The 17066-nt window shown below is 38.5% G+C and overlaps 1 protein-coding gene across 1 annotated transcript in view; it reads right to left on the reverse strand.

Moving 5' to 3' along the window:
• Window positions 1–3752: 3752 nt before the first annotated feature.
• The window catches only part of LOC136876981 (farnesol dehydrogenase), a 30037-nt gene continuing 16723 nt past the window's right edge, over window positions 3753–17066 (reverse strand). Inside the window, exons 4-6 of the mRNA XM_067150757.2 lie at window positions 9867–9993; window positions 5178–5324; window positions 3753–4077 (exon numbers count right to left, since the gene is read on the reverse strand). Coding sequence (XP_067006858.2) covers window positions 4036–4077; window positions 5178–5324; window positions 9867–9993 — 316 coding nt within the window. The 3' untranslated portion in view covers window positions 3753–4035. The remainder of the gene's footprint in view (window positions 4078–5177; window positions 5325–9866; window positions 9994–17066) is intronic.

A 17066-nucleotide genomic window follows, 5' to 3' on the forward strand; every position in this document is an offset into this window, starting at 1 on the left:
CAAATCGACATACAAAAGAGAACTTACGTTTTTTGGCACCACTAGGATATTTTCTATCCATTTTATAAGAACATTACAGTTGTAACTTACGAATGGTTCAATAATCAGAGGTGAACTGGAAGTTCTCTTTCTGATGCAAAGATATAGTATAGCATGCGCATTCCACCGTGCTTCCCTTGTTCCCTCCCATTCACTTCCTAGACCTCTTCCCCCTTCCCCCTTAGCCCGTACTCGCAAGCTGCCCGATTTAAATTTTCGTCAACAATAACCTTTAGAATATTTACAGTGCGTAAGTAGTGAGGATTCGTGTCTCCGAACGGCAATTGATTCCAACAGTTAAGTAATACTAACGCGGACAGCTGATAGGAAGGAAGGAAGGAATGAAGGAAGGAAGGAAGGAAGGAAGGAAGAGGGCGTGTTCGATAATTTGCGAGTGTAAATATTCATATACAAGTCCTTTTATACAATTTTAGGTTCGGTCAAGGGCCGGGGCCCCTTGGCACGCGGGGCCCGGGTCTGCAGCCCCTTTAGCCCCCCTTTAATCCGGCCCTGCCTCGGACCGACCACCTCACGGAGTTTTAAGACAGAGAGGGGTAGGAAAAGGGAGAGCGTGTGCCTAAATCTTCTCATTACTGGGTGGTCATGGCCATAAACAATTCGGCTTGTTATGAAGCTCATGAGAATGTCAGGCTAAAACTGCATTTTATGCAATGTATTCAAAACGTCGGCAAACTATACAGAATGTACAAAAAACAACAACACGGTTCAACCTGCACAATACACCACATTTTATACCCACGCTTTATGGGTTTCATTGGGTTGTATCGCTTGATGGAGCTTCTTCCTTTGAATCTTATAATAGACTCGTCAACTGACAGTTCCCTAGTACCCTTGTACACTTCTTTGAATCTGAAATTTAGCACAACAATCATCGGCCTCAACTTATATAGTTTGTCAGTGTTATTTGCAGGCATAGCATTATTGTCATTCACATGGAAGTAACTCATTATTGTAGCAAATCTATCCCTAGGCATTGTTTCTGTTACTGTCTCCAGGATGGCAAACAGTTATACCCCATTAGGAAGTTTATGCCAATAAATGACAGAAGTTCATCTTGTTTCATGTCCAGATTCTTTCCCTTCTGCGTATCGTACAGACTGCTTTGAAACGTTATAGGTTCTATTACTGGATCAAGTAGCGCCAATAATACATCCGTGGGTGTTGTACAACCAACAAAGAAGTTTTCAACAGCACCTGGACAAAGTAAAGGACAATTCTTTTCCTGAAACAGGCATTACGTTAGAGCTTAGAAATATACTGTTTTTTTCTAATAAAAACACATACTAATGCTGAGGTACACATTACAGAGAATAGTAAGGGGGAGTATATTATAGCTAAGGGTTGATGACCGGAAAGACAATATCACGTTTCTACCAATTGTATTCAAAGAATGCCATTCTCAGAGACTTACCTTGTGACAGAGAATATATAGGAATTGTAGTGTTCAGATCTCTCTTCCTCCATCTGCGATCAGGTTGAGGTTCAACAGTCCTTTTCTTTTTTCCCCTATGTTTTATTATTTAACACGAAATTCCGGTTGGATGATCAGATACAAGTTCTTCCTGATTCTGTGGAGAATCGTCATCACTCACGATTTCTTCATTCCCCAACGCTTGCAAAAACACTTTATCAATATCGCACCATCATCATCTGTATCACTCACATCAGAACAGCTATCAGTATTCGTAATGTCTCCATCAGAACTGAAATTTCAGTTTCTTTCAAAGATTCATTCATCTTTATAAAAAAAAAAAAAAAGTTGGCTTACACGGAGCACTGTCACTCACATTTTCACAATGTAAACGTTTGGCAGAAGTGTTTTACAGGCAAGCCACACTAAAGCCTGACAGTACAAATTTGTACTACCAACATTACAACAAATAACTTCTCTCATGTGTGATAAATCAGTAACATTACCATTTGGTGAAGCAGAGCAAGGACTAATAATGTAATTCAGGCAATAATATTGCATAATTTTAATTGAAATGAATGAAAAATGAACATTCAATCGTAGTACGTGACTTGATGACAGCTTGTAGGACATCTTGGCGATAAATACCTTGCCATCTAGTGCTACACCAGAAAATTATTTCCATAAAGCTCGTATTAGAAGTAGAAGGTACAAATATGTACTGGTAGGCTGCAGGGGTCTGTAATACATACGTATGATTTATAATTAAATTGTGAATACCTGGTACAAATTTGTACTGGTAGGTAACAAAGGGTTAAGACATATTAAAGTTTGATACCGATCAGATCAATACTTTTAAAGTTATGAATTTTCAAAGCGAGCTTTCCGTTGGAAATGGAAAAATTATCGGCACCTTTTTCTTCGACCTGCGTTAAAATTTTATTGGGTATGATAAAAAATTGACTCCACATAATTAAACGTAGAATAAAATAAACTAAATTTTGGTGTAGATTGTTTCTAAGTGGAACAAAGGATACACTTTTTACTAACGTTTTAGCTCGGGTGTCTATACTTTTTTCCATGACAGTAGCTGGGATTGGCTTAAACGGGAGGCGTGTACTGGTTGCCGTAGTAACTGCTATCCCTTACTACCACACTGGGAGCTGTCAGAACACGCACGTTGTTTTAATAACATTATAATGTGAGGTACTACTCTTGCAGTTTACTTAGGGCATTCCTTCTTCCTATTGAATTTAGGAAGGCGTGGGGACTGGGTTCCTTGGTTCCAGTCTCCCAATGTTGCGAGGAGACAACTAGACTATGGCCTCGCATCCCATAGTCTTTCCGAAGGCAATTACTCGCAATGTGTATTATGTGCTGTACTTTACACGGCTGCGGAAAAATGAAAGATCCTTTTTTAATCAGGTTAGAATTTCCAGTTTCCCCTAAATTTAGTTACGTAGTTTGAGTAGGTATTTCAAATTAACCTCACCAGCAACCATCGAAAGTTCCAAAATAAAAAACGCCAAAGTATATGGGTGTGTGAATCAACTGCGGCCAAAATAAGGGAGCCAAATCTCTCTAATTACATGACCCAAGTTAAGTGTATGTTTTTAATTTATTCGTGTGTACCTTGATCACTTTTCCCTATCTCTTGACATTTAATAGGCAGTTTACTCCTTCAGTTTTTTATATGACATATGTTCCTAAGTATCGAGAACGAAATTTTCTTGCCTTAGACTGTCATCCCTCAGCAATACTTGATCTCCCATCTGAAAGATCACTTCATGTTGTGTTTTGTCATACTTTTGCTTCTCTTTCTCTTTACTGTGAATTAGGGTCTTTCGTGCAATGTCATGGTTTTCTTTTAATCTACGAGTTAGGTGCTCAACTGAATTTTGAAACTCGTTGTAGGTCTACTTTGTTTCTTTTTCTTTTTTTTTTCTAAAATCCCGGGTATATTTACTTTCGCCCGAATGTCAGCTCATACGAAGTAAACCCTGTATTACTGTGTCGCGACGTATTGTACACGAAAGTAGCTCTTGGTAGGTATTCGTCCCGGTTATCTTGATCTTTGCATATGCAGTGCCTAAAGTATTCGATAATGGTTCTATATACACGTTCTATACTCCCAATAGACTGCTGTCTAAATGCTGTTGAATGAACTTTTTCTATTCTCAAAGTTCTACACAACATCCTAAAGGTTTCACTTCCAGAATTGACTTGCAATAACAGTTTAAGAAATCATGTCGTCACAGGAAAAATAATAAGAAATAAGTAATTCAGTATTAAAATAAATTTATTATGAATCTTCATTTTAAAAAAAAATTGAAGCCATTCCAAACATTTTCGGGTAAGCAGTATCTTAGGATGTATTTTCACCTGGAAAGATGTATTCGTTTTTCGGTTATTTTAGTAGCAATTTACCCGAAATAGAAGCTCTTTATGTATACATAAGTTCTACGCTTCAGTAAGCAACGTAATTTAAAATTGTAGCGCAATATGCTGCCTCCTCAAGTTATCTGAAGTTACGGGACGGTACATAATTGTTCATCCGAGGTACTTCAAAGAACTTCTCCAACAGGTTTGATTATAACCTCGTGAATCTGAAATCAAATGAAAGAATACTGAATAATTTTTAAGAATGGAATGAAACATACATACATACATACATACATACATACATACATACATACATACATACATACATACATACATACATACATACATACATACATACATACATACATACATACATACATACATACATACATACATACATACATACATACATACATACATACATACATACATACATACATACATACATACATACATACATACATACACTGCATATATACAAGGTGGTGGTGATTGAGAGTTTATAACAGAGGACGGGACACAAAAATATATAGATTTATTAAGAAGGAAGCCATATTTTGCATTTTATCTTAATTAAGCTCCGAACTGAGGTTGGCATTAGGAAGCGCATCCGGCCGTAAAAGCGTGCCATGAATTTAATTTCATCTCATCCCCGATAACTCTCTGTGGGTGGGGGTGGTAGCATAACAGCCACGGTATCCCCTCCCTGTCGTAAGTGGCGACCAAAAAGAGCCCCAGGAATTCTCAACTTGGAAGCTTAGGTTGGCAACCACGGGGCCCTTAGCTGAGTACCGGCATTGCTTCCACTTACTTATGCCAGGCTCCTTACTTTCATCTATCATATCCGACCTCCCTTGGTCAACTCTTGTTCTTTACCGACCTCGATGATGTTAGGTATCGAGGCCTAGGGAGTCTTTCATTTCTACGCCCTTCGTGGCCCTTGTCATTCTTTGGCCGATACCTTCATTTTGCGAAGCGTTTGACTCCCTGAATTCCCCCCCCCCTAATTAGTGTTAATTTAGGGTGGTTGCCTAGTTGTACTTCCTCTTAAAACAACAATCACCACCACGCATACTCGGGACTAAGGGGGTGAATAGACAGATATACATACATTCATTCAGGGTTCTTGCAGTAACCAGCAGAAATAATATTTGTAAATATCTCCCATGCACCCAGAATAATACGTGTATAATTTTGAAAATTGAATAATGTTTCCTTTGCAGAACATTCTTATTTATGTTTTAAGATAAGTGTTATAACAAAATACTATTTGAAATTAGCTTAGCTTACATGATACATGAAAGTGTACTTGGAATATAATTACCTGTACATGAGGTGGTGTTCCAAGAACGTAAAGCACAGCATCACCAACATCTTCTGAGTGGAGACCGGGCCACTTAAGACAATCCTCGGTTCTGTACTTGGGAAGGTTATTTATAAATTCCGTTCTCACAACTCCAGGGCTCACACACTGAAATAACAAGGACAGAAAAATTACTCTACCATACAATGATACATTACAGTTTGTACAGCCTGTTTCGGACACATACAGTTCAGTGAGTTGGGTGGCCTGACCTAACAGGCGTTTCGGAGGAGTAGATTTTCAGTCCACACTTCCGACATTCGTCATGCTTACGATGTGTCCGCCTCCGTAGCATAACGGTTAGTGTTATTAGCTGCCGTCCTCGGGGGTCCGGGTTCGATTCCCGGTACTGCCAGAAATTTAAGAATGGCACGAGGGCTGGTATGTGGTTAAAATGGTACATGCAGCTCACCTCCAATGGGGGTGTGCCTGAAAAGAGCTGCATCACCTCGGGATGAGGACACGAGTTTACTTTTATGCTTCCGATGTGCCTGCTTGGGATATATATACAGCTCAGTAAGATGGGTGGCCTGACCTAACAGGCGCTTCGCAAGAGTAATTTTCTGTCCGAACTCCCGAAGTGTGCAGCGGGACGATCCATTCCAAAGGAGGAAGCCTGGAGTAATTGATAAAGGAAAGAATTAAGAGCCCAGAAGTTAGGTTTTTAATGGATGGATATACCGAAGTGTCAAAGAGAGATAAACAGGTTCCCGTACATTAGGGAACGGTAGGACCCGTTATTATTTTGCCTTCATTGCCTATTTTAGCTTCTGTTGCCTAATGGAAAGTTTAATGCTTTTTTTTGCTGTTATGGTTATATTCTGCTATTATTTACATATTACATTTAATCAGTGGAAATAAAATAAAATGTAATTCAACTGTACTGTATTATTATTATTATTATTATTATTATTATTATTATTATTATTATTATCATTATTATTATTTCTGGCTGGTGATTTCAATTACGCACTTCACCCACGATACCAAGTATGTACTTGTTGCAACTTCCGTCCAGTCGAGCATAACGTGAATATTCATTTCAGTTTAATATGGTAAAAATAAAACAACTTAATTTCATTTACTCGAGTCTGAGCCGGACAGTAGTTCTCCATGGTAACTTAGTGATCTCTGCGATTTGATCAACACATCTTATTTTTTATTCGTCCTCTAGACTTGCCATTAACGTCTCCTTGTACTGTTAGCTTTTCCGGGTTGTTACCCTTTCTCCTCATAATGTGGCCAAATAATTGCAGGATTCCCTAGTATACTAACTGACTAGACTGTAGAGTTGGCTTCGAAACAGCAAACCTTTGAAGTAGTGACGATGTTTATCCTCTCGCCTCAGTAAAGACACTCCGCGTGAAAATGAGCCGCACTCCCTAATAGACACTTCTTATTCCGAACCGCGAGTCAAGATAATAAAAGAACAATGTACTCCACAATGTAAGATCTTCGTTTTACACAGGAAAAAAAACATTATTCTCAAAGCATGGTCATATTATAACAGAAAGACGTTCTCGTTTGTCAATTGCAAAGCTTTCGAAAACGATGTTTTTAAACTTTAATTTGAAGTAGATTTTTAAATTGGATTAGGTCAAGTCTGTTACTGCACATGTAATACCTATCTTGAACTCTTCTTAGATTTAATCATTCATTTTATAATCATTCAAATTAGTTGATTTAGTTTAACTATCTCACTATGCTTTCGTAATTTAAGTTGTTTGTTAATGTACGTAAAATTCCTATTTCGGACTCTTCTTAAATTTCGTTACTCATTGTATAATTATTCAAGTTAATTCATTTACTTAGACTACTATTTTACTAGGTTTTTGTAACACAGAATAGCCTGCCTACTATTTTAATTAACCGGGCGAGTTGGCCGTGCGCGTAGAGGCGCGCGGCTGTGAGCTTGCATCCGGGAGATAGTAGGTTCGAATCCCACTATCGGCAGCCCTGAAAATGGTTTTCCGTGGTTTCCCATTTTCACACCAGGCAAATGCTGGGGCTGTACCTTAATTAAGGCCACGCCCGCTTCCTTCACATTCCTAGCCCTTTCCTGTCCCATCGTCGCCATAAGACCTATCTGTGTCGGTGCGACGTAAAGCCCCTAGCAAAAAAACAATTTTTTCTTAAATTTCATTAATCACTTTATAATTATTCAAATAAGTCACTGTTTTAGTTTACTTTTAACTGTAAAACTGATCCCTTTTAGTATCATTTTAAGTACGCAGTGAAGAAACAAACGCATTTTATTACTAAATATTGGTACTTATTATACTGTACATCATCTACGTCATCTGTACATCATCTGTTTCGTACATTTGCTCATTGAATATTTCATGAACCTCACATGTTATCATATCAGAACGTGGAACATTTTATTCAATGAGTTGAACTTAGTATGAAGCGTCGTTCATGTTTCACCACGCCATAGTAAAACACTGTTTCTCTTGTAGTCCGTGACAGAAGTGTGCCATGTGTCGACACACTGCTTCACCACGCCATCGCAAAAAAATGTAAAGGTATAACAATGCTTCTGTTGTAGTCCGAGACGGAAGTGCGCCGTGTGTCAACATACTGCTTCGAAGAAATTCGCTGTGCCGCATCGAATGTTTCGAGACAGTCAACAGTGTCACTTCGCCCATCTCTACTAGACTGCCTTGTATTCCAACTTCCCGGATAACAGAATCGTTTCTTCGGCTGGCTGTCCATGGTATTCGCAAAACCCTTCTCCAGCACCACATCTGGAAGGCGTTGATTCGGTTTCTATCTTTAGCTTCTATGGTCCAAGTCTCGCATCCATAATGAAAATCAAGAACACAACTGAGTGGACTAGTAATTTCTTCATAATCAATGTAATTGCTCTATCTTGCCAGAGCTTCTTTAATTTTACCATAGTTGTAAGTCACAGCAAGATGCTACGCTTGATTTCCTTTTCACAACTACCTGTATCCTCGATTATTGAACCCAGATGTGTAAACTGACTGAGGTTGCTTAGGTGCCGTATTAGCTGAATCACAGCACCATTCTTGACACATTAGTTTTGTCTTGCTCCACTCGATCTCTATACCAAGATTGCAGCTTTCATGTTGAACACGATCCATTATCTCGGCAAGCTCCAGTATACTGCTGGCTTCAAATTTGGTGTTGTCCGCAAAACGTAGCTTATTGATTCTCTTCCCACCAATCGAGAGCTTATTGATTCTCTTCCCACCAATCGAGAATCCTCCTTCCAAGTTGTCTATACACAGGTAAAGCCGAAGTCGACCGACAGACAGACTTTCGGAGGTCGTTCACGAATCTGAGACACTGAGTCGAAGTCATTCCCTGAATGAATGGTAAACGACTAACTACCCTGTCCATCGGTTCCGAATGCACGATCCAGACAGACCTCAAGAAGGAGGCTAGACTCACATAGAAAATGCAGGAGGACTTCCTAAAGAGATGGAGGAATGAGTATCTTCGTGACTTCAGGGCTACCATGAAGTTCGACTTCCAAACAGACAAAAGAGGGAGTGCCGTGTATCCGAGTAGAAGACATCGCGCTACTTCAAGATGACCCGCGACCTAGACATCTGTGGCAAAAGACGCGAAACGAAGAAAGGAGACCAGGTAAATAAGGTATGAACCCTCGTCCTTCAGATGGCCAACGGGACGAAGATTTGTCGGCCTGTACAGCTGGTCTTCCCTCTGGAGATCGACCAAGGTGGGGAGGATGTGGAGAACTGAGATGACCCTCCATAACTTCTTTATCTGTGCATTTTCTATGTTTTATTTTCTCTTTCTAATGTATACCGTTAACAGTTGACGTTCAGAATAAAGAAAGGGATGTGCTGTAAGACGTATCATCATAATTATACGATTCTTTATATCACATCACGAAACCAAACAAACGTAATTACGATATATTCGGTTTGTTATCCAAATCATCCTTGTTTCTGTGAAAATATTTTTCATATTAGTGAACACTGTAATATTCAATAACCAAAACGTAGAACTCAAAACACAGAGTAATGCAACAACCCTCAGACGAAACACGTACACTTTTGTCACAGTGTGTTCAACCTGTTCTGTCAGTGAGTACGTAACACATGTAGAACTGTTTCCTTACGGGTATTGCCGGGTATTGTTCAAAATGTCGACCATCATGATCGCGGCATCGCTGGCTTCCGTCAAGTAAAGGAACTCCTGCGAGACAAAATTCCGACACCCCGGCGTTTTTCAGTGCAATACAGGTATAAAGCTATCTGGGGCAACAAACCAAACGAAATGCAATTACTTTGTAATGGGCCACGCTAGACCACGGGTCCCTCATACCAATACACTCAAAAGGTATCCCTGAACAACCTCCCTACGTCTGTCGGCTTCACCCTTTATATTGTATATGATATGTTCATCGTAGACTTTAGCTGAGGTGGTAAGATGCATCCTCGTCTCACACGTTAAGTTGATGATAATTCTAAAACCATTCTTGCTTAGGCCAAGTTGTTTCTGTACAAACCTTTTATAACTGAAATCAGATGAGATTTTCTTTAGAACACACCACAGTTTCGCTTGTTTATTTGAAAAGTGTTAGAGAGTAAGACAAGAAATGTTTGTGTGCCAGGAAATGTACGTTGCTCAGAATGAAACGTGTTATTCACTCACCGAGATTTTCATGTTACTCTTGTGTTCCACGAAGTCCTTCCTCAATCCTTCTGTGAGAGCCCTTACTGCATATTTGGTGGCGGAATACATGGCACCATCAGCATCAATTACTTTGTGTCCAACAACACTGTAATGCAAACATACAAGAACATATCTCAAAAAGGGAATTTGTAATAAACATTACAGCGTGGACAGTGACAACTGTGATAAGTCATATTTCAATGTAAGGCCACATTTATTATTATTTTGCAAACTGCTTTACGTCGCACCGACACAGATGGCTCTTACGGCGACGATGGGATAGGAAAGGGCTAGGAGTGGAAAGGAAGCGGTCGTGGCCTTAATTACGGTACAGTCCCAGCATTTTCCTGGTGTGAAAATTAAAAAAAACATTTTCATGGCTGCCGACAGTGGGGTTCGAACCCAATATCTCCCGGATGCACGCTCACAGCTGCACGCCCCTAACCGCACGGCCAACTCGCCCGATTTTATTATTATTATTATTATTAATGTTAATTACTTTACGTCCCACTAACAACTTATACGGTTTCCGAAAACGCCGAGGTGCCGGAATTTAGTCCCGCAGGAGTTATTTTACTAGCCAGTAAATCTACACGAGGCTGACGTATTTGAGCACCTTCAAACACCACCGGACTGAGCCAGGATCGAACCTGCCAAGTTGCGGTCAGAAGGCCAGCGCCTCAACCGTCTGAACCACTCAGCCCGGTATTATTATTATTATTATTATTATTATTATTATTATTATTATTATTATTATTATTATTATTATTATTATTATTCATTAGGGCCACTAAAGACCTCTAGATCTCAATTGTTTGTCATCTTGGGGAGCCACCAATTTTTGTTTGTCTTCTTGCGGGGCTACCAATTTTTCATCCTTTCGGAGTGTGCTTTCTTCCATGCACCAGAATGGACATGCTTCAGTCGAGCTGGGACTTCTTCTTCGTGAACCTGTCTAAGTTTGTGTTTGAGTGATACTCGGAGTTAAATGTCTGTTTTCTGAGATTCCATACTTTAAGAGATCCTTATCGATGTCCACCAACCAAGAAGGAATTGTTTTGAGACATCTGAAGTAGGATAACAAACGTTTACCGATTCCTTCAGCTGGCAGTCCGAAGAAGTGAGCGTGCTATCCAATCTGCATTAGTTAAAAGGGACGTAAAACCTATAACATTATTATTATTATTATTATTATTATTATTATTATTATTATTATTATTATTATTATTATTATTATTATTATTATTATTATTATTATTAATCCAGTCCCTAGTTCGTGATTTTACTTTTACTTTCTTTACTGAAAGCGAGACAGTGATATTAGCACCATAAAAGTAATATTTTAATAGGCCTACTTTGATATGAATTTAAGTTTAGTATTTGTATGTATAAATAGTTAGCTTGAAAATAATTGATTCGATAATAGATTTTCAGGTGCAATCCCCAAGAATCGCGACCCTGACAATAAAGGCATGATAACAAATGATTAAAAAAGTAGGAGGAAAACCAGAGAAGATGTGGATGAATTCTGGGACCTCCTAGATCAAACAGTGACAAATATAAATAAAATTCATACCAAAATTTTAATCGGCGACTTCAGTGCACAATTAGGAAAAGAAAAGAGATAGAGGGACATAATAGAAAAATGACCAGCTCATAAACAGCCCAATAAAAATGGCATAAGATTGATAGACTTTTGTAGAAATCAAGATTAAATTCACACCAGTATAGAAACAAAAATCAAAATGTAAATTGAGAAAAAGTTTATGATCCCCATAAACTAATAAACAATGAACAGTATAAAGAACTAACTCGAGACATTGACAAAACAGATCAATTACGAGATTATCCCGAAACTTAAAGACATAGCTGAAAAGATAGCTTTACCAAGTCCAAGGAAAAAGCATCAATGGTGGAATTGAAGTCTGCGATAAAGCATTTGAAAGTAGACACCAGGCATGGTTAAACCATCAAAGTCAGAAAACAGAGACATCGTATGAATAATTTACCAAGCAAAGAAAACTAACCCAAAAAATCAGAAATATTAAAAGACAACATCAAGAAAAGCATTATTCAACAAATAGAAATAGATCACAAAAATACCAACTCTAGAGATTACTATAAAATATTTAGTAAACAACTTCAAAAATATGAACCGCCAACGCTTTTGCTAAAAGATAAGAACGGAAATATGGCACATAATAATAAAGATAATACACAAATTCCAGCAGACACATTCAATAAATTAATGAATTGTGAAGAACTAAAAGAACTACTTCATATAAACACGGACAAGCCCATTAAAACTCCACCAGAAAATACCGATCCCCCTAGCTTTGATGAATTTAATCAAGTCATTAAAGAACTGAAAAATTATAAAGCTTGTGGGAAAGACCAAATATTTGTCGAGTTGTGGAAAAGTGCAGCGGAATCAATTAGTGAATCACTTCACCAATGCTTGATAAAAGTTTGGAATGATGAAAAATTACCGAACTATCGGACAACTTTACACAAGAAAGGAGATACAACATATCCTGATAACTATAGAGGAATATCACTCCTGGATTATACTTATAAAGTATTCTCGAGAATAATTTACAGTCGGTACAAATGTTAACTGGAGAAAGAATTAGGGGAGTACCAGTGAGGATTTCGACCATGGCGTAGTTGTACAGATCAAATCATAACACTAAAATTATTAATGGACATCTACAAAGGACGACAGAAACAAATGATCATCCCTTTCGTAGACTTTCGCAAAGCTTCTGATTGCATTCACCGTCCTTCAGTATTAAAAATATTACGAAATTTTGTATTACATCCTAAATTATTTAAAATGATAAGCTTAATGTTAACAAATACTAAAAGGTGAAGTTTAGAGAAGAATTATCCGAAGCATTCACAATCAGAACAGGACTAAAACAAGGTGATGTATTATCACCACTTGTACTCTGGAATACTTGAAGAGAGAATGGTATACAGAGAACAACAAAAATATAAAAATTGGATACACTAAAGATGAAATTAGCCTAAATTGCTTAGGATTTGCAGATCTGGCACTACTAGCTAATAACCTTAATGAAGCTCAAAATCAAATCACAAGTCTCCAAACTTTGCTGGAGAAATAGGATTAACAATTCATTTGAAAAACTAAAATAATGGCAATAGATCCCCTTTTAATAAGCAGTGTTCTGATATGTCGGAATGAAATAGAAATCGTAAAACAATTTAAATACCTTGGAGAAAGTATAACATACAAATTAAATGAAAAAATGCTTGGACAGAGAGAACGAATACATTATCCAGAGCCCAAAAAGTAACCAGAAACACATACAACAAGAAATGTTTGTCAATAAATACAAAATTGAAACATTATAAGACTGTAGTCCAACCTGAAATAACTTATGGAAGTGAAACATTATTTAAATAAGGCAAAAGAATAACATAGACAAAAGTTTAAAAATAGAAAGAAGAATAGTACGTATTAACATGTATTAATAAGAAGTACCAAAAAGAAGGAGAATGGCTTATCATCCCAAATGCAGCTGTATATCCGGAAATAAAAGCTATAACGGATTTCATAGGAAGGAATAGAATATCATTCTTTCGTCATCTGTTGAGAACACCTCGAGACAGGTTAGTACACAGAATTTTGGAGAAGCTTTGGAAACGAAAACAACAATGTCTGGATAAAATAAATAAAAGAAGACATGAAAGAATTAGACATAACACTGGAGGATTTAAAGAATAAATCAAACAAAGTACATAAATTGAAGAATAGTAAAATTAGATTCCTACCAAAAAATCGGTAAAAGAGAAAAGAACATTTTCAGAAGAAGAACGAAAACGAATATCAGTCAGAATGAAGAAATATTGGAAGAACAGAAACGAAAAAAACCATAAAACATCATAGAAATTGACTGCAGTGGTCCAATGCGGCCTTAAAAGCGTAATAATAATAATAATAATAATAATAATAATAATAATAATAATAATAATAATAATAATAATAATAATAATAATAATAATAAAAATAGCTCATGGCAATCATTTACGGATATTTAAAAGTTATTCGTCGAGTTTATTTGACAATTCTTTCTTTCTTTCTTTCTTTCTTTCTTTCTTTCTTTCTTTCTTTCTGGCATCTGCGACGACCGCACGGGTTACGCACGGAACAAATTATTCTGTGCTATTGGTTTGTGCTGTGGTTCGTGATCAGCTTTTTATATTTTCTCTTAAGAATACATTAAATCAGGGTGTTCCAAATATTTTAACTGTGAGGCCCCGTCAGCTCATCTCATGCATGTCCAATACCCACAGAACATAATACTTAATTCAGTAAACAAAAGACAGTATTTCGTAATGCTACCATTTTTAATTGTTTTCGTATAATATAGACCTACAGTTACTTTCTTTTAAACTTTAAAGTTAAATGTAACTTCATTTGCATAAACATACTTCCTAAACACATAATAATTATAAAACAATAATGCATTTGCCTAATTATTACAACAGCCTGTATCTGGAAATTTACTTGAGAAAATTCATTTGGTACAGTTGTTGGATGAATGAGATGGAGGATGCTGTTTTCCAGAGGCCAGCCATTTTCGGTCTCGTTCTAGTGTAGTCACTTCAATCCGAAGATAATTCTCTACATTAGCTCTGTTTCTGTACATCGTTTTCAGTCGTCTGAGAGCATAAAAAATACATTCACACAGGTATGTTTTCGTGAATGGCATTAAATGCAGTATTGCCTTGTTAGAAATGGCAGGGTATAGGAAACGTGCGTGAATCCAAAAATCGATCAGAGACGTGGAGTTGTGATACAGAAGAAGAATCAAAAGATACGTCGGATAGTTGAATCTTTCTCAAAAGAGGGCATTTCATGTTCGTTTTCGTGAAGGGATTTCTCATTACGCCATTCTTAGCTGATGACAATTATTCTGGAGGGATTCATTAACGGAAAGCGACCTCGAGGAAGACCAAGATATAGAGCTATTTATACTCAAGCAAATCCAGGAAGACCGGAATGTGAAACTACGTAGCAATGAAAAGGACTGCAAACAACCGAACAGCTTGCCGTTATTTTGTGACAACAGACCAAACTGTGGACTGAATAATCCATGATTATGATGGTGACGATGATATTTTCTCAACCTGAGGCGGAAAATATTGGCTAAATTAAGAGTTACATATACTGTATATCAGTGTTGCCGTACTGCCGAGGCCTCCGATTAGAAGGTAAAGATTTTCTGTTTTATTAGTTTTATATGTCTTGGGTTGATGTAAATTAGCAATTATATATGTTAGGAGGCGGTAGGGGGTATGGTTCATTTTTTTCAGGTATTGTGAACATGTATTTGGGCGAAAGCCTGCAAAGTTAAATAAATAAATAAATAAATAAATAAATAAATAAATAAATAAATAAATAAATAAATAAATAAATAAATAAATAAATAAATAAATAAACAAATAACACTGAAGAAAATGGAAATTGTAACACCCAGAAGGAGTGGTGCTACATTGCTGCAATTGAACATGCAGGACGAGTGTTCGGTTGTGCTTCGATGATTACACTTTCAGGTCCCTCTGATCGCAAGTTTGGACAACAATCAATACAGGATGTGCCCACCACGAGCTGCAATACATTGATGAATTCGTCGAGGCATGGAGTCAATAAGGCCCTGGATCGCTTCCTGAGGAATTGTGGTCCATGCTTGCTGCACTGCACGGGTCAGTTGTTCCAGAGTTGTGGGTGGCTGAGGACGGTTGGCCAGTTGTCGACACATCATGTCCCACACATGCTCAATAGGAGTGAGGTCCGGGGAACTGGCGGGCCATTCTATGGTTGTGATGTCGTGGAGAGCTTCTCTGGAGATGCGTGCAGTGTGAACCCGGGCATTGTCCTGCTGAAACATCCCATTAGCGATGTTCGCCGTCATAGGGACAACCACTGGATTGAGTACCCTATCAACGTACTCTTGAGCAGTCATAGTACCCTCAACAAGCACTAATTGTGATTTCACATTAAAGCCAATAGCTCCCCAGACCGTAATGCTTGGTGTTGGCCCCGTGTGCCTCTCGCCAATAAGATCTGGGTTACCCCTCTCCCCGGTACGTCGGCGCACACGACTCCAGCGATCACTGCGGGCAAGACAGAAGCGCGATTCATCACTAAAGACGACCCTATGCCATTCGTCGACCCACGTCGATCTTTCTCGACACCAGGCCAGCCTTACACGTCGCTGTTGTGGGGTCAATGGAACACCTTCTGTAGGGACACGGGCTCGTAAGCCAGCTGCACGCAGGCGATTACCAACTGTTTGTTGTGTAATGTGGGGTGCCACAGCTGCTCGAATTCGCGCTGCTGTTGCGTGGGGTTCCATCCGGGCAATCCGAATGATGCGGCGATCCTCTCTCACAGTTGTCTGTCGCGCTGGGTCTGTACCAGGTCTACGAGTGTGGGTACCTTCATTTGACCACTGCTGCCATACACGTTGTACCGTAGATGCCTGTCGGCCAACACGTGCAGCGACAGTCCTTAGCGATAATCCAGCCTCACAGAGCCCAATTATCCGAGCCCTCTCAAACAGCGACAGTTGTTGATAGCGTGCTGTTCTCTGTCGCCGAGGCATGTTTGACGGGGAACACTTCACTGCACAGACTGCAAGTCAACTACGCTACATCAGAGTCCGTATACTGGAGTTGATTCCTCCGCGACCAATCACGTGGGGAGACCTGTAGCAACAATGCAATGGGTCTGAAACTTTGATCGTTTACATACCTACATGACATCGTTCCATATCTTGAAAATCAACACAAACGACCAATGCCTTCATGGTGTTGCAATTTCCATTTTCTTAAGTGTATACAGCTGTGAAGACATAGTTCCTAAATTTAAAATAATAATCTATGAATTGTGGGTGTACAATAACATTTCGCTCGTTGAGTATTTACAACTTACATCATTATTATGTATTTGCATTCGGGAGGTAGTGGGTTCGGTAGCCCTGAAGATGGTTTTCCTTGGATTCACATGTTTACGCCAGGCAAATACTGGCGCAGTACCTTAACCAAGGTCACGGTTGCTTCATTCCAACTCCTAGCCTTTTTTTATCCTATCGCCGTCAAAAGACCACCTGTGTCGGTGTTACGTGGAGCAGTTCATAAAAATCAATA

The sequence above is a fragment of the Anabrus simplex genome, chromosome 7 (genome assembly GCF_040414725.1).
Source record: "Anabrus simplex isolate iqAnaSimp1 chromosome 7, ASM4041472v1, whole genome shotgun sequence".
Taxonomy (NCBI): Eukaryota; Metazoa; Arthropoda; class Insecta; order Orthoptera; family Tettigoniidae; genus Anabrus; species Anabrus simplex.